Raw genomic sequence first — 25,374 nt, forward strand, 5'->3', positions numbered from 1 at the left:
GCCGTGCATTTTTTTTTTTTTAAAAAAACCTTCACCTGGTTATTTGAAACTTAATATAAATAATCTCAGCTGATGGAGATTTTTTTTTTCTCAATTCTTTAAAGGAATTCTTTAATATGAATCAGAAATGGACAAGAAGGATCTGATGAGATGAAGATAGCAACGTATGAAGTAAAAAGGAAAAGAGTTTTTTTAACAAAATAACATCTTTAAAGAGGAGATTGCGTCTTTAATGGAAAGTCTCCACCGTCCTCCGACACTTGGCTTCCTCCACTTGCGTTCCAATCACACGTCCCTCTTTCTCTCCCGGCCCGTGAATCATCTCATCTCCCTGCCCCCTGCCCGCCTCCCTATAAGCGCCCTCCCCCCTCTCTAATAAGCCTCTCCGCCATGCGCTCATACGTAGGAGCCAGATTTTTTTTTCCAAATGTGTTGAATCAGGCCATCCCGAGGCCCCTTTGGGAATTGGGACTCGCTGCATCATTGCACATCAAGCACAGGGTGAAGTTTATTTGGTCTGATTTCCTCCCGCGGACACACCATTAACTGATAACTGCGGCATCCTGGGGGAACCATTTCCGATGACTCACGGAATGAAGGGGCGCGCGCGCAGAGAGGGAGAGAGATATCAGCCTCCAAAACATGAAGGCAGTCCTTCAGGCCCTGAATAAACTACCTGCTATCAGCAGGGCTGCTCAATTTCTGTATCAGCCGTCCTGCGCCCGACGATGAATCTGCTATCTGCACCGTATCACATTCTGGTTTAGAAATAAATATATATATATATATATATATATATGATAGCTTTCAGTTTCAGATGCAGCTCCTGAAGGTGAGTTTTGAATTAGGTTTGCATGGTGCGAACACCGCTGGAGCCGTCATCATATTTGGGCCGGGCTGTACTGGAGCTGCATCGAATGGAGCATCAGCCCTGCATTCGTTACGTATACGTTTTCACCGTCGCGGTCGAGGGGAAGAGGAACGTTTGCCTCCCGGTCAACGTGAGACCCCTTTGAATTCTCGCGGGAGTGTAAATTGAGACACGCAGGGAAGCAGGAGATGTGTTCAGTGGGAAGTTCTCAGCAGCGCCACAGGCAAAAAAGTGTACGTGCACACTGAGTGTTGTCGCTTCTGATACTGGCATGATTTTGGCAGGGAGTGAAGGAACTCTTTCTTTGTCCTTTTTTTCTTGCAGAGCGGTGTCGTGGAATGTCGCAGGATTTTCTGCCCTCCGGCGAACTGCTCCGGGGACTCGCTGCCCGTGCACGTCGACGGGACTTGCTGCAAGAAATGCAGACGTGAGTGTCGGCGGCGCGTTTTTAAAATAAATGTGAGGTTCGCAGTGACTGCAATAGAGGCAGGATGTGTTGCAGAATGGTAATGACAGCACCAGTATATCAAGAGTTTGGAGAGCGGGAGTTATTTTCTTTTCGGCTTTTTTCTAAAACCAAAAACGCAAAAAACCCCAAAATGCGCAAAATTGTCACGTTTCTCCTGGAATTATAGAGACGGCGTCGACGATCGACGTACCATTCCATGCATTTCCTACGATTTCATATACTCATTTAAATGCCGCGTGTCAACCGCAATCTTCAGGGTGACAGTTCGTTGCTTCAGAACCAAAGTTGAACATCGAGCGGCAACTTCTTCATGGCCTATCGAAATGAAGAATATGTTGGTTTCAGAAACAAATGATCCCTAAATCTTGTAGTGCTACTAAACGTCAACGTGGGCTCCTCTCGCCTCCCGTTTTTGCCGCCACATTTTAATATCTGCCACTGTCGGGGGGAAACGGAATACATACCTACTGTGCAACCAATCGTGTTGCGATCTCTTATAATAATAATAATAATTACCCAATAGAGTATTTCTACTACTGGAAATGTAAAAAAAATAAAATAAAATCAGCTGGAGACTTATTTTTGGATCTATTCATGGCGTTTAAGGATTGATTAGCTACAGCGGCTAAAGATCCGTCTGCAGCGGTCGCTGCTGAATGTGCCCTTTTTAAAAAAAAAAATCTGTGTGAAACGGAAGATCCGTTGCTTCAAATGCTTACTTTCAGATTTATGAGGGGTGTATCTGGCACTTTCCACATTCTGGTCTCACCGCACCTTTTTACAGCAGCACGACGGCTTGGTCCCATCACATTTGCGTTAACTGCGACCACAAATATTCAGCCCGTCCTTATTGGAGCCCAAACGACAGACACATTACACCTGTTTCGATGCAGTCGCCCCGGGACTCACTGCTGCGAACTGCGGAAGTTTACTCCGGCGTGTTTCTTCAGCGTTTTTTTGCACATTATAATCTCCACTACACTGGGAAGCCGCAGCCCTCACCCTCTCACTTGGAGCTGGTGATTGCTCTGAACAATATTTATTTCCCGTATCATAAACTTGGACATTGATAGAACGAAACGCGGCCGAGCCTTGACTGTGTCAATGCACCACAAATACTGCCGTTCCCCAATAGGAGCCTCACGCTCACGCTACAGTACAGCCGCTGTAGACCGACAACACACCTTCTGTGCGGGAGCGGCGGTTCGGCCGGCACGAAGGCGCCGAGGGAAAAAACTTTCCGCAACAGCAGCAGAGATCGCAGGCGGCTGATTTTTCCCGCGGAAGCTGAACTGGAAACACCATACGAAGCGCACGGCGTCTGCTCAACTGCTCACAGGCCCACGAACAGCCGCGTCTCTCTCGCCGCGCCGCGGGGAAAAAAATAACACGCACTAAATCCCCCGAGGTGTGTAAGTCCGTCTTTGAATAATCCCAGCGCTCCGCTGCCTTCCTTGTCCGTCCCTGTGCTCCGCTCGTTCTCCCTCCTCTTCCTCTTCCTCTCCCTCTCCCTCCCCCCCCCCCCCCGCCACCCGTGAACATCAGAGATCTGGCGCAGACGAGCGAGCGGCGCTCCGGAGCGATCCTTGGTCTCGCAAGCCCCAGAGAGGAGAGAAAGAAGCAGGACTTCACATCATGTGCTTGGTTTTTTTTGTTCTATTCCTGCCTCGTTGCCAGGGGGATACGCGGGAAAGGGGTCTCCTCTGTTGTATTCTTAATGCGCATGATACATTTCCTCTCCCGCTGATGCACACCAGCCAAGAATAAGTTTGGCTTCTAATGGCATTACGTCTGTGCAGAACTTCAGGCCTCTCGCAGGCAATCTCAAAAGCCACTTAGTATTCGAGGAAAGAACACAGGAGCTGATATTAGAAACATGCCCCTGTCTTGCATGTCCTAGTTACTGTACTTCTTATATTAAGCATTTCTGTTCTTCTTTCTTTCCCGCAGCTAAATGTACCTACATGGGCCAGACTTTCTCCGAAGGCCAACGCTTTTTATCCCGGAGCTGCCGGGAATGCAAGGTAACCCTCTTTCTTCTTTTTTTTTTACGTTGAGTGTTTTATCACCCCCGGCCTCAGATCGCAGCGCTTCCCGTCCGGCGTACGTGTGCGTGGTGGAATTTAATCTTTTCAGCGCGTTATTCAATGAGCCAGCAGTCCTCATTAGTTTCCCCCTCCCCCTTTCCCTTGGTCTGTTCAATCAGCCTTTTTTCTCCTCCTCCTCCTCCTCTAACGGCGAGATAGCCGCGGCAATTAGAATAACTTATGAGCACGGCAACACAAAAGGGCTTGATTTGTTTCGGCGCTTCGTCACCGCGTGGATTGTAATTAAAGTCATTATTGCAGGTCAGGCGCAGAGCAGAGGTGAGCTTTCTTTACGCGGAGGCCGTTTATCTTTCAACAGAAGAAGAAGAGGGGGAAAAAATCTTTTGAGGCATAAACTAGTGTTTTTTTATGCATGTAATTGCGCACAAAGACACCTTTTTGTTTCTGTGTAGGGCTTTTGTTTCAAGTAATTAAAAAGCCTTTAACTCCTGGACGTGAACGCTGCTAAATGGCCGAGTCATCTTTAGATGGAACCCACGCCCAAAAAATGTCCTCAGAGGTCTCCAATAGTCCCGGCGCGCCGTGGTCCGTGACGGCCATGGGTTTGTGTGTCAACATGTACAGTAAGTACAGTGAACATGTGCCGTGTGTGTTTTTTTGGGGCCGGTTGACCGGCGGTCGGTCGTTGCAACCTTCCCTCTCCTGACCGTCTCTCTCTCTCTCACAGTGGGTGGAGTGAGAAAAGCAGCGATGAATATATGCATTGACATTTGGAGAGAATACGCAAGAGGAATGAGGGAGAGACGGGGGACATATTAATCTATATTTTTTATAGATGCTGTGTGAAAGGATTATAATCATTAATGGTCCACGGCTAAAACCTTTCGAGTTAATTAAACTCTTTTTTTGTCTTAGGCAACTGATTACAAATCCTATATACTTTTCATTTCTCTCTACATAATTCCAAAACATCAACATTCCCACATGCTTTGTAGAGATACCATGATGCAACTACCCTTCAAAACATACAAACTTCTGTGTTGCACTACTAGCCACTCCCCCAGCCGCTGTATATCCTTCCTTCTCATCACTAAATATCATAATTCTTCTGGGTATACTGGACTGAGTGATTAACGTGTGTGTGGTCAGACAAGTGAGAACAAATGCTACGTTCAAAAGTTGCGTTTGAAAATGTTTGGGGGAAAAAACCAAAGCCGCGCCACTTTCACCTTTTCCGTCCAAGGAGGTTGCGCTACTGATGCGCCTGCTGTTACCAAGCAACCACAACCGCTTGTTTAATTAGTAGTGAGGCTCGCGACGGAAATGAACTCAACAAAGAAAAAAAAAAGTCAACACAAAGATTAAAGGTTATTTTCTGCACTGTAAAACGCCTCTCATGAGCTTTAATGCTCCATTTTTTTTGTATTTTGTATATTGGTTTTTGAAATTTGTCAGCAAGATTAAAGCTGCAATAATAGTTCTTCCACCATGGGGGGGGGGGGGGCATCAACACAGCAATCTGACACACTTATTATTATACAGTTGTTATGGCTAACGTGTGAGCTAACGTTGATTTTGTTTATTGTAAAGAATTCTGATAAGTTGCAGCTTTAATTTTCTTATATAAAAGACTGAAATAGCAGTTGCTGAGAAATTATGTGACTGATAAAAAGCTCACAGTTCAAAATAATGCAAAGAAATATTTAATATAGTGAAAGCCTAAAATACATTTCCATGACCTTTGGGGAATCTTCATGTTGATCGACTACATCCCATTAGGGCATATACTTTTTGTCCGTGACTCCCCAATGGTACAATTACTCATGAACGAATTTTCGCAAAAAAATAAATATCAGGATCTTTCCGACACTGTGAAAATTCTTATTATGAAATTATTAATTTAGTGGTTAAGGCAAAGGTTGAATCTATGTCCCTTCTGATCTACATCCACCCGTCACTCATGAAGCAGAAGGGGGCACATCGCGTTCCCGGTTCTCGTGTTCTGCCCGGTTGCAGCGGCCATTTTTACACCGGCTCTTCTTCTTTCTTTCTTTTTCTACAGTGTAACAAGGCCAGCGGGGTGCTGCTGTCCTTCCTGATTCTCTGTCTGTGGGACTGTCTCTCTCTCTTTCTTCTTTTTTTGCAATTCTCATTCTCCTCATGCCCTTCCTCTGCGCCATCGCTCTCTCTCCGGCGCCGTCTTCCTGGTGCTCGTTAGTCCTGTCTTCCGCTCTCACCACTACCCCTTCCTCCTCTCACTGTCCTCACCCGTCCTCGGGAACAGGAACAGAGCTTACAAAACTTCTAAAACTTACAAGCGTCACCCTGAGGAAAATATACTGCATGTGCAAATTGTGTCAGATCCCTGTATGTCACAACAATAGGAGAAAAGATAGTGACATTTCTATCTTTGATATGACTTCATCAGTTACATATGTTGAGGAGTTTTTAAAGGTTTTAAAGTCTAATTTAATTTCTAGAAATCTTTGTATGACACGACTGAAAGCGTTAGAAAAACAGGTTGGGCTATGTAGTAATATCTTTTGTGAAATGATTTTTGATATTTTGTTCATTGATTCAAATAGACTTAGTGCTACTGTACATGAGTAGAGTAGTAGGACCATAGTTCTTCATGAATCACACATGGACGTGAAATAGACGGGATGTCACGTGGCACATGTTTGGGATAATGTCATTGGGTAACAGTTTGGCTTATTGTTTCAAGTTTTACTTGATTCATGAATGTCGAAGCCCTGTGGATAGTGAGGGCTTTGGTTTGCTCCTTCATTGGCTCTTTTCAGACATGAACTCCGGAAACTGTCCGGAAAATTGGGTCCGCACGTTCACGACAGCAGGAAAACTTCCGGGAACGTTCAAACGACGGGTGGCGCCTCCCGCCCGCTCGCCCTCGGAGTTTATCCTTCCGTACTCTCACATGGGCTCGCTCGGCAATTTCCCTCCGGAGAGTTTTACAAGCGAGGGGGGGGACTGAGACATTCTCACATTCTCGCCGCTCCAGAGAATTTCAGGAAGGTGTCCGGACGTCAGTGCGTGTCTGAGAGGCGTGAGACCATGAGGCGCTGCGACACACACCAGCGACCGTTAGTTCACAAAGCCCAGGGGACGATGACACCCGAGTTTCATCCGCCTTTGTTTCCCCGTCTTTAGCGGCATGCATCTGCACTGCACTCGCCATCCGTACTCATGCACACCTTCTCTGTTGTCATGGCAGCCTCTTTCAGACTCGGAAATATTCATATTTTTCAAAACAATATATATGTATATATATATATATATATATTGTTTTGCGGGCCATTCCGCGGCTTCTATAGACTCGCGGCGGTTTACTCAAATGAAACCGTGCTGTCGTGTTTGTTTACCTTTTTCTAACTCATTTTTTCAAATCTCAGCGATGATTGACGACCACGAGGCTGCAACCCCCTTCTTTCAACCAGGACCGTGGCCCCGTGTATTCTAATCTGCTGACCTCGATATAAAATGTTTTGGTTTTCTTTGTGTTTGCCTTGTTCAACTTTTGTTCTTCACATTCGTCACGGTTCAAAAGGTGCAATTGTGCCTCAGATGACTCTCGCAAAAACAAACGGCGTGGACGGCGCAACGGGAGACGGTCGCTCGGGTCGTGCCACTTGCGCAGAAAACACCCCCCCCCCCCCCCCCTGATTGCCTCTCGTCCTTCTCCTCCGCAGAACGGCCTGATGGCGAAAGTCGCGGAAACCTGTCCCGAGATCAACTGCACCCTGGGCGAGCAGATCCTACCGGACGGACGATGCTGCAATGTTTGCAGAGGTACGTCTCCCCTCCTTCATTTGACTCACTCGTTTACTCTCTCTCTCGTCTTTGGACGCGCCGCGAGGAGCAAACACCGGCGGCGATGCCGGATGCCGGATGCCCACTCCGGCTGTGACCCCGCAACAAATAAGTTTCTCTCCCCTTCAAGCCAGTTTGAACGCCTCTCGGCCCCGGATGCCTACGAGAGCAGATTGCTTCTGTCTGCCACAAGGCACCTGCTGTGCCAATTTGCCTGAACCCCCCCCCCCCCCCCGCTGCTTTGGCAGGAGAAGGTACTACGGGGCAAATAGCCACGGGTAAATTTCGGTAAATACACCGAATACACAAACTGTGGGAGGCTGTCGACTATAGAGCCGTTACGGGAAAAAAGAAAAGAAGAAACCCCCGGGCGGATCCCGAGCAGAGAGGACACTGCACTCTCGTTTAGGTGAGATAAGCGGCGCGGCGCCGAATCCACCGTAATTCCGAGTAGAGGGAGATGGGAATTAGAGAGAGAGAGAAAAGGAAAGAAAGTACGGGTTTAGAGTATAGGGGGAAAGGGAAGATGAGAGAGAGAATATGAGCTGGCAGCACGGAGGGAGGAGGCAAGAGGATATTAAGTCTTAGACCCGCGATGTTGAAGAAGAGAGAAAAGGGCATTTGAAGCGCACGAGAGGAGGAGGGGATGGAAGTGGAGAGAAGCAAGGAGAAGGATGGAGCGAGACGAGGAAAGGTAAAGGAGAAAAAAAAAGAAAATACAAGGAAGGACGACGAGAGAAAAACCACGGCCGAGAGAGGAGATAGGACCGTGAGAGCTCACAATTAAAGAAAGAGTCACAGCTCCTCCCCCTCAAGCCTGTTTCTCTTTCTCTCAGACTGTCTTACACACACACACACACACACACACACATGCACACGCCAGACAAACTTATTCCCAGAATCATCTCCCCACCCTCTCCTTGGCCCCGGCTCTGAATTTCTACTCGCGTCTCGCCGCAAAGGTCGCGCTGGCTCTGTCGGGTTTGGCCACGGCGCCGTGTCGCCAGGACCCGTGTCACTGCGCTCTGACCGAAAAGAGATCTTTTGCACGTCAAACGAATTGAAAAGGCGTTTGCCCGCGCAGCGGTGATGGTTTTTTTTGGGGTTCCATTTTGGCGGAGACACGTGCGCGTGCTGCGTTTTATTCCTCATGCAATCGGTCCATGAACGCACCGCTGTGTGCGGCGTGGTCTCGCCGCAGTAATGGCTCCCCAGGCTCCGCTGCCTGGCTCTCAGGGCTTTCATGTGCCGCCGGTCTGTCACTCATTACAGGACGATGATGGGCTACATGGGCTCTCAGCAGGAGACAATCATCTTGTCCGTGTGTCTGTCACGTTTTTTTTGTTGTTTTTTTTTGTGTACCTCAGTCTGGTTTGGTTTCAAAGCGGGCTGGATCTCTGCGACACGGCTGCCGATGTTGTGTCTTGTTGAGTTCCATCGATTCATCCGTCGATTATTTTCTCGATCAATGGATTCCATAAAATGTCATGAAATCGTTTTAAAAGAATGTCGATCGTGTTTCCCCCAAACCCCCGAGATGATGTTTTTGTTTTGTCCGCACCCCAAATATATTCAGTTTCGCTGTCACAGAGGAGCAAAGAAACCAGAACATATTCCCATTTTGGAAGCAGAAAGCAGAGAATTTTGAATCCTGAATCTTGAATCCATGAATTGATTATTTAAATATTTGGCGGTTAACTTAGTGGTACTAGGCGATTAATCGGTTAACTGTTGCAGCTCTCGTAGAGTCGGTCGACGGTCGTTTAGGGGCCGGACATCTTTGCGTCTAGTCCTCATTGCATAACCGATAAAGAGTCGGCCATCTTGCGCTCACCGGTTCTCTCTGACGGAAGTATTGCAGTCACGCACTTTGAGCTATTTGAGCGCCTTGTTCCTTTAAACATACCAGAGGAACTGCCTCTGTCACTCTGTTGTCTGGATGGATGACATCGTCTGAGATATTGATAAATGAGCAGCAGGTTTTGTGTGTGTGTACATATATATATATATTCTTTGTGTGCGTGCATGCTTTCACGGAATACAAAACTTTATTATTGCACCAAAATCCACTGCAACAGTAAACATTATAAATCAGGCTCCTCATTGTCGATGGCGGGAACGAGGTAACTCATTTGTGCATTTGTTTGCTTTCTTTTCTTTTCTCTGTGTACTGTTATGTGTGTATTTATATTTTTGTTTGTGGTTCCGTGCACAATTTTTCACCGAGCAAATTTTAGGAGCAACGTAAATCAAGGCCTCCTCTGTCCCTCTCCCTCAGGTTACGACTTCTGCGCGGAGGGACTCATTTGTGGAGAAAACTCTGAGTGCAAAAACCGGAATACTAAAGCGGAGTGTGAATGCAAGAGCGGCTACGCCTCGATCCACGGGGATTCTACCTACTGCGAAGGTAGGACTGAAACCCTTAACCGGCTCGGGCTGAGCCGAGGCTCGTGTGACTGGATCGTAATATGTATTGGCTTGGCGTGTTGTAATTTGACATTTTTCGGTTGAAGGCCGCAGATGTGATGGCTGGATTTGTTCTGAGAAACCGCTGTTGTCGGTTGTGAAGCTTTTTTTTGGCATTCGTCTTTTTAAAGCCTTGGGATTGGTGGAATACGAGACAAGAGCAAGATCTTTGAAACACTGATTGGGTTGATTTGTCTATTATTTGATAGTTTTACCGATGGTTGAGTTTGTTGCATTAAAGGACCCTTTGTATATTTAGTCCATTAATGATATTGTATGTTAGTGCTGACCTTAGTTAGTCATTTGTTTCATTCAGTACCAGCCTGAAAAAAAGGGAATTTAGACACTCGTCAAAAGTTACATTTTCATTGTGCTTATCTTTTGTTGGAGTGTGATCACTGAAGCTTTGACGTGAAGTTCTAGGTTCTTGTTCCCTTTGACGGCTGGATGCTCATATTTTTCACTTGCCAAATAAAGGAAATGCGACATAATCGAGGGGTGCAGAGTCGGATGCTGAAAAGTCATCACATGTAAGATTCATGTAGTTAGAAAACAAGCTATAAGAAAGATCCCCAGCCATCCAGGTCATGGTATCTCTAAACGCTTTTAGGTTTACTTGACCTCAAGCAAATCCAGTTGCCCTCGTGTAGGAGGATTATTTATTCGATGCAAGTTTAAAGTTTCTGCTCGTTGACTTTTGTACGTTAGATTCCTGTATTTGGGAAGTGAACCCAGTCGTAAGAGTGGCCATCTGTTCCTGGAAAAGTTTCGTGACATGTAACATGATCGTGATTCTAGCCTCTTTGTCAGTGTTCTTCTAGTGTGCTGGGTGCCGGACTTGGCCGAGTAACGGCCTCGTGCTTGAGACTCCGAGCGCTTGTGATGGAGCTAATGGCCTCGTTTGATTAAGAGGCCTGCGGGAGTGGCAGTCGGCGGATTGGAGGATTTGCTCGATGCTCAGTGCAGTTGTCTTTGGATCGGAGCCACGGCACGCTGGATGCACTGAACACGGCGAACGCTGGGTAGCCACGAGCCCTTCTGTCTGCTCGCCGCTGTTTGATCTGCATGGTAAAGAGGTTTACCCGAGGTTTACCCCCCACCCCCCGCGTCAATCCTCAACAGTCCCGCACCATACGAGCTCGGATACGCTGTTGTTAGATCAACTTTTTAAAAATTGCGCAGCCACGGCTCCATTTGTCACGGCGGCATTATCCTCGTTCGGGGAGGGGGTTGCTCCCTTGAAGGCAGCTCAAACTTCTTTTGTGAGTAGATTAGCTGGAATCCCGCTGTACAGTTATGATGATATTTGACATGGCTCCACACTCGCACCTCCAACTTAAATTGGCTTAGGATAACATGCCTCGCAGAGCATACTCGAGTAATCTCATCTTTTTTGCCGCTTTATTTGAGTTATAAACAAAGATCAACGGTCTGACGGGGTTGTCACTGATATATCCCAAAAGATGTTCGTTTTTTAACAGAGCAAATTAATTTCTCCTTTTGTATTTCATAAACGGGAGATTGTATCTGGCTATTGTCTCTCAGCTGTCGTGAAACATGACCATTATATCCCCATAAAAGTTTTAACCCGCAGCTGGATGATCGAATATGATGTCATTTACTTGTAATCGGAGGCGGACGTTTAAGGACGGTCCTGAGAATTTCACCGGAGCCCCCGTCTGTGCCTTCTGTATCGTGTATCACCTTGCGGTGCCATAATTACTTTCTCTCCCTCTCTTTAAACTGAATGACTAATTGCAGTGGGATCCCTTTGTGGGACTTTGGCCTCCGGTGTGTCAAAACTTTGGATAAGTGGAGAATGATCTTTTGTCAATCCATTAAAAGTGTATTCCTGGATTGTTTCGACTTATATCTTAGATAAACATACAATTCTTCTAACCCCAAATTAGATCCTCCACACTAGTTGTTTACCAATGTATAGCGTAGCCGGTACATGTCTTGGATGAGCGTTTCAGGTGAAAAGACAAGCATTGCCAGCGTGATATCATCCAGTGGGTTTTTACTTCTGGGTTAAAAAAATCTGTCCAAGATGTGCATTGATATCTCCGGGGATTAATAAATAAAACGCCTTATTCCATCGTGTCATGTAGCATTGTCCAAACGGTAATGCTATCTCGGAAGTGTTTGAATGCTAACGTGAGCTGTTGGCTAACGGTAGCTAATTTGTTCACATCTGTTGTTTTACCCTGGACACATTTGTCCAGTTGCTCATCAATCCACGCAGTGAAATGATAATGATTTGTTGGTTCACAGCAGTACGACATTATCCTTTAGCATTTGAGCTTCCCACCCACGATGACAGAGCAAAAATGGCCGCCGTGTGACTATAGTGAATTGCCCATAAACTTTCCTTTGTCAGCGAGTTAGCAGCAGTCTCCGATGGGACCCAGTTTTTTTGCCTTGAGTTGTTTCAATTTTGACGAATGTGCACTAAAGAAAGTGTTTGTGATATAACTGTAAGTAAGTATTGTTTGCACCGACTGAGGCAGAAACGGCAATCAACTGAATTCATTTTTATTGGAAACAAAAAATATTATTATTAGGTAAGCCAGGAGATCACCTTTTTAAGAAACTTTTCTAAATGTATTTACATACATTTTTCATATGTAATATTAATATTAATATATTCATATTTACAGTACGATATCTGTGTGTTCCAGCGTTGTCAGATTTACCGTCTGACTCTGAGAAGAGGGAGTGTGATTGTTGATTTCCGTCTGCTGCAGCATGTAGAACGACACAGGCCCGATTTCTACGCCCAACACGAGGAATATGCTGAAGGTTTCAATATTCAAAGCCATCTGCCTCGTATCAGAGAAACCAGAGATATGTGCATGCATATGCAGAATCTGTAGAAACACCAAGGCCTATGTGTTTATCTATTCCATTAAAAATGCATCACCGCATATGGGCTGACATCTTTCTGGATGTAAGAGATGAGTCCAGTCGGAGGCATCGCTTTGCATACTGGATGGTGAGGACGGCTGCCCTTCCTTCTCTCTAGCCTGGGAAACTCTTTCTAATCCTGGGGAAGAAACGCCGGTGGGAGAAGGAAGCGGTCGCCATTGATCGGAGTTGTCAACATTCAACAACTCAAAAGGCTCCAACGGGGCTAACTGCCGCCGTTGCTGGCTCGGCACTAAAGTCCGCACAATTTTCATGAAATTTCGGAGAGATTATATGTGCATACGTTAGGTCTGCAAATTAACTTTTACCACCAGCAAATTTCCAGAAAATGTCTGCGTGATGGTTAATTGTTAAACTGTTATTTCTGGAACTACGTTACATTGACGATATTCCAATCGTATAATTACATTACAGACCAATTCCCAGCTTCCACTCGCTACTTACGGCACATATGTACAGTATCGAGGCTCATCTATCAGCAGGTCATGAAACAGCTCTCAGTGGCTTGGGATAAAAAGATTATGTGTACAACCCTGATGGATCCTGTGAGACAGGCACTCACTGCACTAACTCTGCTCTAATTACAACTGATAAAAAAGCACCGGCTCCATCTCTCGGGTTGTCACGCCGACCGACGCCGATCCACACTTTTGTGTACTCTGGTTGCCAAGGTTTGCACTAATGGGCTTACCGTGGGCTTATTATCCTCGTCGGCCTCTTGTTTATATACTATTTAGACTTGCGGAGTCCCAGCAGATCTACTACCTGTTGCCCCTTGAGCTCCAGACGACGCAGACAAGATCACTGTTGTGGTTGACAGCTTTTTAATTGGAGCCTTAAAAACAAAGATCTGCGCTGTTTTTAAAAACATACTGGATTTAAAGTCATTAGCAACGAAGCTCCGGACAAAAGGAGAGTGCAAGACCCGCTGATGTTGAAGATAGTTGCGTCAGCTAAGGGCGAACAACACGATTCCCCCGTTGCCCAGCCGAGTGCCGCGGGGACCCTCCTCCCAAATGGCCCCGGTTGTTACGACAGACGCTGCTCTGTAGTTTTCAGTCTTTTCCCGTGGCGCCGGAAAATCCCTGCAGAACCGTAGGGGGAACCTATAGATAGTGCATCGTTCTTTCATTACACATGTTTTCTGCTTTGTATGGACATTGTTTTCCTCAATATAGCCAAAATGGTCTCCCGGTCTGCGGCCTCTCAAGTGCCTCATCTGTGCACTTCCCTCCTCCTCCTCCTCCTCCTCCTCATTTCAAATTAAAGGCTCCATCGCCAGGGCACATCCGTGGAAGCGTTTAATGGGCGAGCACACCGGGGGAAAAAGTCAGCGCAGTTGGCAGGACCGCCCGAGTCGAGTCAAGTGTTGCCACATATGCAGAATAGAAGCTTATTTCCATTGAAATGGTCCCGGGAGGTTGCCGTGGAGAATCCTCATGGGTCACTCCGCCCACATCAATGGTCCCATTAGCTCCTCGCGTGCCCTGCTCCTCCGCCGGTCCCGTGCGGAGTTCGAAACACAGCGGAAGAGGTGGACTTGTTTCGCCAGCTGTGCGTCGTGTTTGCGGCACCGCGGGTTTAATTGGGCCTAATTACCAATGCGTTCAATCAAATCGGTGTCGCGACTCCCTCTCCGCTTTTTTTCACAAAAAACAGCCGGGGCCTGCATTCTTCTGCTGTTTGGTTTGACCTGCAGTAGAAGCTTTTGTATTTCTGCTGTGTGTCATAAGATTAGACCAAGCACATCAAACCTAACGGGGCTATTTCTGTTTGTTCAGCTTGCTTTCATTTTTTTTTTTTAGCTCCGGAGCAGACAAACTCCTCGGGTTCAGGGACCGACTGTCTGATGTGTCCCCTCAGCTAACGGGCGCCACGCGAGGCACTTTACGGTGTCCCTGATCTCCAGTCAATCTCCGGCCGACACCACAACTGATTTCAGCTCTTCTTCCCCCATCTTTAAACTCCCTCTCTCCCTCTCCCTTTGGCTTTTAGCACTCAGTGATATTATATTGTGACTTTGGTCACAGTTACTGCAACTGGAGCACACTCCCCACATCGTGGTTGATGGGTTTGCCATCTTCTGGGTGGCGCAAGAGCCAATCAGTGTCTTCATATAGGCAATTTTAAGCACCATGATGAGCTTCACAGAAGAAAAAAAAAGTCTTCCTCGTGGTAATAAAATTACTTTGATAGTATTATATTGCATTGAGGCATCATCTTAAATACTGCAGACAGAGCGAACTCATCACATCGAGTCGCATTAATTGAAAGTGCGCTCGATAAAATCACTTCACCAAAATCACGCACCAGTGGACGTGGCCGCATCAATCTGTGTCCGTGGAGCCTTTTTAAACATAAAATCTATAGCGTGAGTGTGGGTTTTGAGTGGCTGCGGGCAGTGTCGTGTCAATTCTGCCAACTCGGTGGTCCCCGAAAGTCCAACAAGAATAAAGTGCAATGGGCTTTTGATGGGGCACAAATGGGAAAAGTGACAACTGGGACCATTTATCTGTGCTGAGTTTGCCCCTTATCCACAAATCATAGTCTCTCTAAATTAAAATGAATGGATATGAGTTTCACTATTACTTTAACAAATATATAGATCAGACATAGATTTTTCATAGAAATCAAACAAAAAAAAAACATTTCATTATACACAAACGGATTTGTTAGCTTAGTATGACTACACTTGTTTGAACAATTGCCTAAATTGTCTGATCCTTATGAGAAGTCAAGTTTTACAATGCATACCTGACAAAGCATGGGTGGAAACATGTTGTTGCAATTGTCATTTGATGATATGAACTTATTTCTCTCTGTGCAATGAAATAAAAAAAAAGTTTTAATAGCCGTGGGGAAGAAACGCTTGTGAATCGGCAGTAGCTTAAACAATATATATATAAATTGAAAATCTTAAGAAAAACCAAAACCTTGGAACACATTGGAATGCATAGTGTACAACGTAAGATTTCTTACCTTTTAAGGCAATAAAAGAGTTTTTTTCACAGTAAAATTCAAACAGTTTTGTTGGAGATCAATTCGTTGGTAGGAACGAGTTCAAGTGAAAACCTTTGACAGCAGGGTCTTTTATTTTCAACACTGTGAGAACCACAATTTAAATTCCACTCACCTCCTTAGTATTGGCATTGTCTCAAGGAAAAGATCTAAAAACCTTGGCACATAAACCATCGGCATGGCTAGAATATTGCCGGGGGTAGGTGAAAGTGTTGTAATTTGGGAGACCTGAACCCTTAAATGTCCTTGTTTTGGTATTCTGAGCTCTCTTCCTGGGGGCTCCGGTAGCCTTCTCGTATAATGTGTCCTCATGTCGGGAGCCCCGTTTGCTCAGATGGTCACAGCTGATAACGTATATCCATATCCCCTAGCTACCTGGGACGAATGGTTCAGGATTGAGGAAGTCATTTGTGCAGGACTTAACCTATCTTGTCTCCGTGTTGCCGAGGCAGATAGTGGCTGTAATTGTATGTTCGCAAATAAACTGGGCATGTGGCCTCTGCGAGTGGAGGCCGACGACTACTCTGGCCGACAGACGGACGGACACACCAACGGAGTGTGGTGGTGGGTAGCTGCAGTTACGAACATACAAACAGATCCCAGTGAGTGCAAACCTGCAGGAATCGTATCCTCAGTGGTTGGAAATGAGCTCATCAAGGCCAGAGCAGAGCTCCCACAGTGGGGATGAAGGTCTGTGTGAGTGTGAGTATGCTTGTGTGTGTGTGTCTAGCTGTCCTGGGTTTTCAGATAAGCTCAAGAAAACACGATGCGCCTCCACCCGGAGTCCACCGCCTGCCTTATGCTACAGCTAATCCGCTAAAACCGACAGCTTCTGCTCTTACTTGTTACTTGCTGAGTCCCACAAAACGACACCATGGAGCCGGAGAAACATGGACAGGCACAACTGTTAAATCAGTGCAATAAGAGATGTTCCACTTACGAACACCATTTTTTGCTTTGCGATACTGATTCCGATTCTGAAACCTGGACTTTGCATATGTCGTCCGGTAGCCATCCGATACTATTCCATTAGACGAAGTCCCACAAGAAAAACGGCGACGTGCTTTGTTCCGTCTTTCTCAAGTGAAGTTGCTTGTTTGGGCCTGCTCTCTCTCTCTTGTCACTCTCTCCCCTGAAACAAAGTTTGTCACATAGTGCAGCTACCGTCAACAACTCCAAGATGATGACGCCTCTGATTTGTTAGTTTTTGTTGCCTCCTGTGGCTCATATGGTTAGTTTTTCTTCTACATCCCTGTCAGCTCAAAAATAAAACAGGTGAAACTCTACGAGTAAGGTAAAGATGAAGTTCGCTTCTTTTGGGCTTATTGCTAACAGACCTTGGGTGCTTGTTTCTCTCGCGAGATCTGGCAACACTGGCGACTTGTACCATATCACTTGTTTTATACTCGCACAGCACAATTTCCAGGGTGAAATATTTCCAACTGCTGACATTTTGGCGAGCTCCGGCTAACGCTACACTACTTCTTCTTCGTCGCTCCAAAACAGCAGTTGTGCTGTCCTGACACTGACAAGTACTGTTGATAGAGCGGCGAAGAAGAAGTTATTTGCTGTAGCGAATAAGCGTTAGCAAGAACTAGTGAAAATATTAGCAATTTTTGCAATATTTTATCCGTGTGAAACTACTCTACGGACGCGGTATCAGATCGGTACATGGATTTGCGCATTTTGGGCCGATGCTAGATCCGGCATTCCTGGCAGTATCAGTGCCCTTTCCTGATTCTGGCATCGGAATCGGGACATCTCTCTAATTGCCATTAAACTTTCCAATGCATCTCCGGTGAGACCTTAAGTGGTATGGGCCGAGAGACTTAATGCAAGGAGGAGAGTCCCTCATCGATTGGGAGCAGTCTAGGTAATCCTTCCGTTGTCCTTACTCCGTCTGCAATGACGGGAGCAGTAGTGTGCATCCGTCTATCGCGGTGAAGTGGCAAGATGCCGCCGGCTGGATTGGCTCTCGCTCAGCGGCGTTAAAAGAGTAATTGGCTGCGTTTGTACTTCTGCAAATCTGTCCGGCTTCCCAGTGCCTCCACCGCTCTGAAGCAAAAGACGGACGGACGGGGAACATACGAGTTGTTCAAAATGTCCTGAACGTGTCCAAAAAGTACCGATCAATCAGCGTTTTCACATTGCTATTGTTGTATCAACAACGTTATGAACGTGAACACAAATAAACCTCAAAAAAAAAAATGTGAGGCTAGTTTAACTAAAATGGAGTTATCCTTTAAATAAAGGTTACAGAAAACCGTCAGGCAGGGGTAAAAAAAACCAACTAACAACGTCTCTCTCCACTGCTCATACAGAGATGATGAAAGAGAGGACAGAGTTGGAAAGAGAAGCGGCGCTGGCAGCCAAGCTCTGTCCATGGTGCTGCAAATCTGAGCGTGTGTGTGTGTGTGTGTGTGCGCGTGTGCGTGTGTGTGTGTGTGTGGGGAAACTTCTCTGCGAGCAACGGGGCGGATTGACTCGGCCCGCTGTGAAACACTGGCAGAGGGCTGCCGGAGTCACAGTGGGTGAGCACTCCGGTTAAAGGTCAATGTAATGAATTACAGTCATTTTTTTCTTGAACGACAGCGTCCTGTGTGTGCGCGCCTGTGTGTGTGTGTGTGTGTGTGTGTGTGTGTGTGTGTGTGTGTGTGTGTGTGAATATGTACATACGCCGCTGGTCCTCTCGCGTCCCTCCATCTCCCTCCCCGTCCCACTGCTCACACTCTCTTCTGGGTGGCATCCATCTTTGCCATCTGCGCTACGCCGACTGCATGTGTTTCCAACACTGCCAACGCTGTGCTTGGCACGGCTCCCCACCCCCCCCCACCCCCCTTCGCCCCATTCCTCACTCGGTTATTTATCCCTGCTTATTCCCGTTCAATTTCCCAAACTGTTTTTCTGAGCTGCGGGGGGATTTTGGGGCTGGTAATCCTCGAGCCGGAGGACTCGCTGGCTTGCTGCCCTGCACGGTCCGCGGGGCTAAAGTGTTCACATTTCATCTGGAATTGAGCCTGGAAAGTCCCGTGCAAGCCGGAGAAGAAGAAAGAAAAACAATTTGCTCTAAGTGGCCTAATGGGAGAGACTGCAGACTTACCTCCAGGTCTGATTTATTTCATTAACATGGATACATGTTTTGCCCCGAATGTTGGGGGCAATTCACTTATCCCTATTGCCATATTAGCCAGATTGCGATATGCCATCAGATGGTGATATCCAATAACAGATATAATTACTCAGCTGTCAGACAAAGGATGACAAAACTGATTTTCACTCTCTCTATCGCATGACAACGCAGGTTATCGTCCTCTTTATATGTTTTTAATTCTGTTTGGGAGAAAAACAGTCTTTGTTAATTGAAGATCATATCGCTGCTGTAATCTTTTTTTTTTCAAAGGAGCTACGCTTCAATAAAACCGTATCTATAAATTTAAGTTGACGCGGTAAGATTATTTTTGTAAAGATGAGCTTTCGGTTTACAAAAGTTGCAGAGGTTTTTCTTTAATGGGCAGATGCAGGCAAAAGAAATTGCCATGTCCACGGCGTAGTCTCACCGAGACATAGACTCACGGTGTCATCAACTTTTATTGGTGAGAATTTCAGTTTAGCACCAGGAAGTTGTGCTTGAACGGCCAAACATTTTTAAAACACCAGTGATAAAATCAGGCAATTCACTGATTCATGAGTAGAGCTGCAACAGTTAATCGATTACTTATCGATTACTAAATTAATCTGCAAGGATTTTTGATTATCGATTAATTGGTAGTTGGTAGTAGTACTTTTGAAAAAATACATCCAAATTCTCTGATTTCAGCCCCCTAAATGTGAATATTTTCTGGTTTCTTTGCTCCTCTATGAGAGTAAACAAAATATCTTTGGTGTGTGAACAAGAAAGAAATTATAACATCTGGATTCGGGAAACACGGTCGACATTTTTCACCATTTTGTGACATTTTATGGAACAAACAACGGACCCATTAAGCGAGGAAATGGTCGACGGATTAATCGATGATGTAAATAAACGTTGGTCGCAGCCTCATTCGTGAGTTTGAAATGCGTGAGTTTAAAATGTGTGAGTTTAAAATGCGAGGTTGTGACATTTCCCTTCGTTGGTGTACTAATTTAGAATACACGCAAATTTCAATAACCTTGGTCCTGTGACTTACAAGGTATTTGGGCGAAAAGTACAACACGTTTCCAATAAATAAACTTTACAATAGTGTATAAAATTGATCTGGTTAATGTGATATTTAAGTGTCAAACTAACTTCTTGGTTGTCAGACATATTTTTTCGTGACTCTATGAGTCCATGTGCTTGGCGTGCAGTGGGGTTTTAAGATACTAAAGCTAACGACTTGAGGTCATTCCCCCTGTGTTTTGGCTGCAAGGTGACAGAAGTGTCAAGTGTATATAGACGGACAGGCGGACGCTCCTTACTCAGTCTTCCCCCTCAGTCGTCCCCCAAATCTGTTAATTACAGCGGCGACCGCGGGGACTTATGATCGTATTCCACCGGGTGGTAATGACACAATTATGACTGCGCGTCCCATCAGTCATCTCCACTTAGCTCAGACGTTGTCCTTGGCACACACACACACACGAACACACACACACACACGAACACACACACACACACACACACACACACAAAGAAGTGAATAAGATAAAAACTCAGATGACTGAGTGTCATTGAGCTAAATTACTCTCTTTGGACAAAGTAACTGATGTGACGGGGCATTTCTTTTCTTTTTTTCCTTTTCTTTTGAAAGACGAGATAAGTTTCCAGTCCGATCCAGAGTGAATGAACGAGCTGCGAGGGGGAAAAATGTGTATCGGTATGGTGTCTGGTACGTACAGTATATCAAGTGATGAATGGATCTCTTTGGCTCACTTGTCCCCCGTTTGATGAAATGAGATAGTTTGTATGCCAAGACTCTGAATTCATCCTGAAGTTTAGCTCCGTGCCGCGATTGATTTCCAGCCGTCAGAGTGCATGTCGAGGGTTTCCCCCTCGGAGTAGTGATTTTCTGCCCGGGCGCCACAAAAGCACGACAGTGCTTTATGACCCAAACACTCTGCCGCCGCCGCCGCCGCACATTCTCACACCATATTTAACCGCTGGCAATTAAAAAACCCAACAACAGCCTTTTGTCGTATCTGTCACGGCACTAATTTAACGCTCCGGTGCATAAAAAAAACAAAACCCAACACATTCACGGGAGTTGAAGGTCCGTTGATCTTCACCGCTGAAGTGTTATTTCAGCGGGTGTCGATGGTTTTTTTTTTTTTTTTTACCTTTTTGACAAATACTCGAATACACTGCAGCAGAAGAAGAAAAATGTCACGTCGTCCATCAATCTTTGAACGGACCGTTTATTGAAGGTTCGGTTTGAGTTCACAGTTTGCTGCCATCTTGGCATTTAATGGAGCTGCAACGGGGTTAGTTTCTTTGTAGGGGGATTGCCTGCAGGGGGGGATCTGAGGTAACTGAAGCATGGCTGACCAACTGGCACGAGGTACTGTAGCTGTCAATCAAGAAAGCATCCCCCTCCCTTAAACGGATTCCTTCTGCAACTTTAATATCCCCTCAGCCCTAAAAATCACCATCGGGACGCAAGGTCGCGAGATCTTCGGCTTCTCGTGAAACAACGTTGATTTGATTTTGTCATTTTAGGAAGAGGTCAGGACCTTTTTTTTAAGAACTATTTTACTTTAATGGATCTTTTGAGGTCTGAGGTTTTTCCCGTGAAGCCAGAGTCCTGCAGACGTGCAGTGGCTTTCAATGGCATTTTAAAAGTTTGTATTTCAGTGTCAAGCAGACCAGACTTTTAGCGGGAATGTAGTCATGAATAAGCTGAAAGGATATTGAATACATACATATATATATACATATATATATCCTGTATTGTTTTGACCGACTGCCTTGAGCTCGATAAGAAGCAGCAGAGACTCTCCATTTAGACAACGCTACGCTCCGGGGCAAAAATCCTTTGACTCCTTTCTGTGCCGTCTGTCTGGACCTTTTCAATCTCGCCTCCTATTCTACCGGCGGCCGAAGTGACTCTGGCTCTGTGTTCTTTGGCCTGACTGCTGCGTTCCCCGCCTCGGTGTTGACATTCTATACGTGCGCGGCTTTTGTCGTCGTCCCGGCTCTGAGAGCCCGGCCAGTCCCGGTGTCAACATGCGCCGAACAAGTGCACGAAGTTCAAAGAAAAAGATCTCAACTCCTGCAGCACCAGCGGGAGCCTCATCCACTGCCTCGCGCCCCAAAATATCTGCCAAGCGCTCGGAGCTATAATACAGACGCTCGAAGTACAAAGGCAGCTCCAGCTCCCTGCGCCTATTGCCCGGAGCGTGTCGACTGTGGCTGTCTTTGAGCAGTGTATATTTTAGCGCCGGTGCAGCGGTTCAGCTCTGCCGAGGCGCAGTGAGTGGGAAAGAAAGCTCATGGATTAATTTTAAGGTTTACGCGATCAAAGCTCTGCGTGGAGCACCGGTTAACGTTGATGATTCAGAAAAAAAAGAAGGTGATGGAGAAGCAGGTGTAGGGAAGCGGAGATTATCATCCGCTATTTGCCGGTTCAAAGGAAAGTGGACCGGCTTAGTTGTTTTAGCTGTTTTGTCCACGGGATCTTCCGTCCTGCCCTTCACAATAAAAGCCCAACTTAAAATCACTTGCAGCATTTTGCTGAGGCAGCTCCAAAACAGATTCCAAATAAAATAATGTAATGTCACGTAAATAAAGTAGCTTACACTACGTCGCTGTTAAGTGTCCTTTTTTTAAGAGCAGTTAAAATGATTAGAATAAAAAAGGGAGTTCATATTTATCTGACTGCTTTGATTCATTGATGAAAACTGAGCCATGATGTGCAGTGATATCGAATATGATATCGTAATCGAATCGTGAGACCAGTGAAGATTCACACCCCTAGTGTGTGTGTGTGTGTTTGTGTGTGAAGTTTAATTGGAGGCCTCTTCCTGCTTTACAAATTATTCTTCAAATGCATAACCTAACATTTTGCAGGTAGAGACGATGTATCAAAGCGAATTTATCTCACAACCTTGGGCTGCTAATATTGGAATTACCTAATGTTTTTCCACCTGCTGCATAATAAACTCCCATTGGCCCTAATTTTCTTTCTTTTTTTTTTACCACCAAGGGGTAAATGAATGAATGGATTCATAATCAAGGCCTCGGCTTGTTTTGTCTAATAAATCCAAAACGACAGAACACGGTGTAAAGAGAGAGGTGGACGATGTAACGCCGGCGTGTTAATGTTGCCAGTCGAAGGTCGTCGCAGGTGTAAAGAAACGCGCCGAACCTGCGTCTCGTCTTTTTTACTCCGCGCTTTTTCCTCCCGAAAGGCTTCGAAAACGTCCATTTCTTTGGCTCGGCAGATGGCTGACTTGAAACAGGTTGAGTGTTTAATAAAGAGCAGATGGTGGACTTTGGGTGACCTTCGTGTGATAGGGGAGATGAACTCCCCGGTTACGTGTCAAGCGTGTAAGTCCTCTGATGGATGCTGTGCCACCTTACTGTACAGATGAACATACAGTACGTGCACCAGCATTAAACATGTCTGTAGTATTCCAATGAAACTGTAAAACACTAAATTCTTTCATTTTGTAATATAAATATAGTGTGAAATTCATTCTGAAAACAGCGGTTGTGCTTGAATTACTCGACCCCACTATGTATATTTATATCTATATTTATGCATATCAGAAAATATGGTAAATGGCACCACACGCAGTCGACGCTGACTCGGAGGAGGACGGAGACCGTGGATGTTTTTAAGCAGAAGTATTTATTACAGGAGCTCAATATATTGAGAGGAGATTTCTGGTTCGTTACACAGATCAACAAGTGGTCAGTGCATGGCGTCCCCAAAAAAACTGCCTGTCTCTGGGGTGTATTATTTATCTCTGCCAGAATAACATCAACAACATCGTCATCTCACAGACATAATGGCTATCTCCATAGCAACCCTCTCTCTCTGTCTGAATGTGTTCTCTATATTAATCGCAGTGCGTGTCACAAGATGTCTTTCAGCTATAACCTAAATTCTGCAACGATGACGCCACCATCGACTGTCCACACATGGCAAAGATGAGATGACCGCGCATAGGCGAAGGAACGCTCTTCAATCTTTGCGGTCTCGCCAAGACGAGAGGAGAGAAATTCCTCGGCGCACACCTTGTGTCCATCTTGCCTCCACACCCCTCCCAAAAAGAGCTCAATTAGCCAGTTTCAGTGAACTCGGCTGCATCAAGTCGCATCTCTTTACTCCGAATCTTCCAACAGAACAGTTTTCATGCTATAACGAGCAGGGTTTTTCTTCCCGCCGCTGCAAAATTATCGCCGCCGCTCCAACAGAATTTTATGAAATGTCAACAAGACGCAATTACGCGCTTAGCATGCTTGCTAACGTCCGAGCCACAGAGCGAAACATGGACCGAGTTAAAACGTTCAAAAGTACTTCCTGTACTTTCACAGTACTGCTGCTGAAAAAAAAAAAAATCCGAAGAAGAAACACTGACGAGCCACAGGACTAATTCGCTCTTTACCCCGGAGGACCTCAATCACATTGGCGGCGGGCGGCCGGACTGAATATCTAATAGAAAGCCAATATTGGCGTGGAGATAAATTGCTTTGACCTTAATCAGGACCTGTTCAACACGCACGGGAACAGAACGTTGTAATTTGTGGCTGTGTGAGGATGAGGAGGAGGAGGTGAGGAGCCACAGGCGGGCGGCTGAGTGACGTGATAATTGAGCCTCGGGTTATTCACATGTGAGATCATCTAATGAGTCACACGCGAGCGGAGAAAGGGTATCCTCCGCTCGGGAGCTGTTGACTCCATTAAGAACAGTAACGGTGTGTAATGATGTGATAAGGCCTCAGCCCGTCAGAGAGCAGCCCCCAGCACCGTTACCATAACGACAGGGCACATCGTATTGTTGGGGGAATATGCTGTCCATCCGATTGGCCAAGCTCAGTCGCTGATGTGTCCAGAGGTTTTGTGACACTCGTTTTTCTCCGGATGGAAAAAAAAGTCGCCACACAAAGTTGACAGCGTTCGTCGCGGCTTCAAATGCAATGTCAGAACTTCGGAGCTCGGAATTGTAAATAATTCGACATCATCCATTTTTTTTTTTTTACCTGTTATTGCATTTCAAGGTCATGGTGGCGTGAACTCTTCTGTCCTATAGCAACTGGCGGTTGCACCTTGGAAAAAGTCAGTCCTTTCAAATAATGCAGGGAACCTTTAGGGGATTCGGGAACTTTATCTCAAAGGACCCGGGGGATGTAATTTGTCCGTGGGTCATTCTTCCTGCTCCCCCCTGAAAACGCCCCTAAATGCTTCACGGGGAGCGCTTACGTCCTCGCGGCTGAATTTGCTACAGCGAATGTCACTAATTGGCCAAACCACGGGCTCAAGACCTTCCTCCTGCCAGGTCTCAGCGCCATCCATTTATTCTAATGAGGCACAGTTGTCTCCACCAGGTCTGGCTTTTTAAGATTGAAGTCCTTCATGTGGAGTCATTCATTGTCTTTTCCCGCCTACCGTTAATTAATAAGAGCACAGTGTGAGTTCAGGTAGGCCACACACTCGAGCACGGGTGCATCAGCTGATAGCAGCAGACGTTAGCTCACATCGGCCGATTTGCTTTTAATCTGCAAATTGCATATATTCCTCCACCTCTACCCTCAAAAGAGTCTTTTGCACCTGGAATGTACA

The 25,374-nt window shown here is 45.9% G+C and overlaps 1 protein-coding gene across 1 annotated transcript in view; it reads left to right on the forward strand.

Moving 5' to 3' along the window:
* LOC118302683 (protein kinase C-binding protein NELL1-like) overlaps positions 1–25,374 on the forward strand; it is a 217,373-nt gene that overhangs the window by 78,871 nt on the left and 113,128 nt on the right. The window contains exons 9-12 of the mRNA XM_047331695.1: positions 1,196–1,298; positions 3,291–3,364; positions 7,096–7,195; positions 9,495–9,623. Coding sequence (XP_047187651.1) covers positions 1,196–1,298; positions 3,291–3,364; positions 7,096–7,195; positions 9,495–9,623 — 406 coding nt within the window. The remainder of the gene's footprint in view (positions 1–1,195; positions 1,299–3,290; positions 3,365–7,095; positions 7,196–9,494; positions 9,624–25,374) is intronic.

The sequence above is a fragment of the Scophthalmus maximus genome, chromosome 4 (assembly GCF_022379125.1).
Source record: "Scophthalmus maximus strain ysfricsl-2021 chromosome 4, ASM2237912v1, whole genome shotgun sequence".
Taxonomy (NCBI): Eukaryota; Metazoa; Chordata; class Actinopteri; order Pleuronectiformes; family Scophthalmidae; genus Scophthalmus; species Scophthalmus maximus.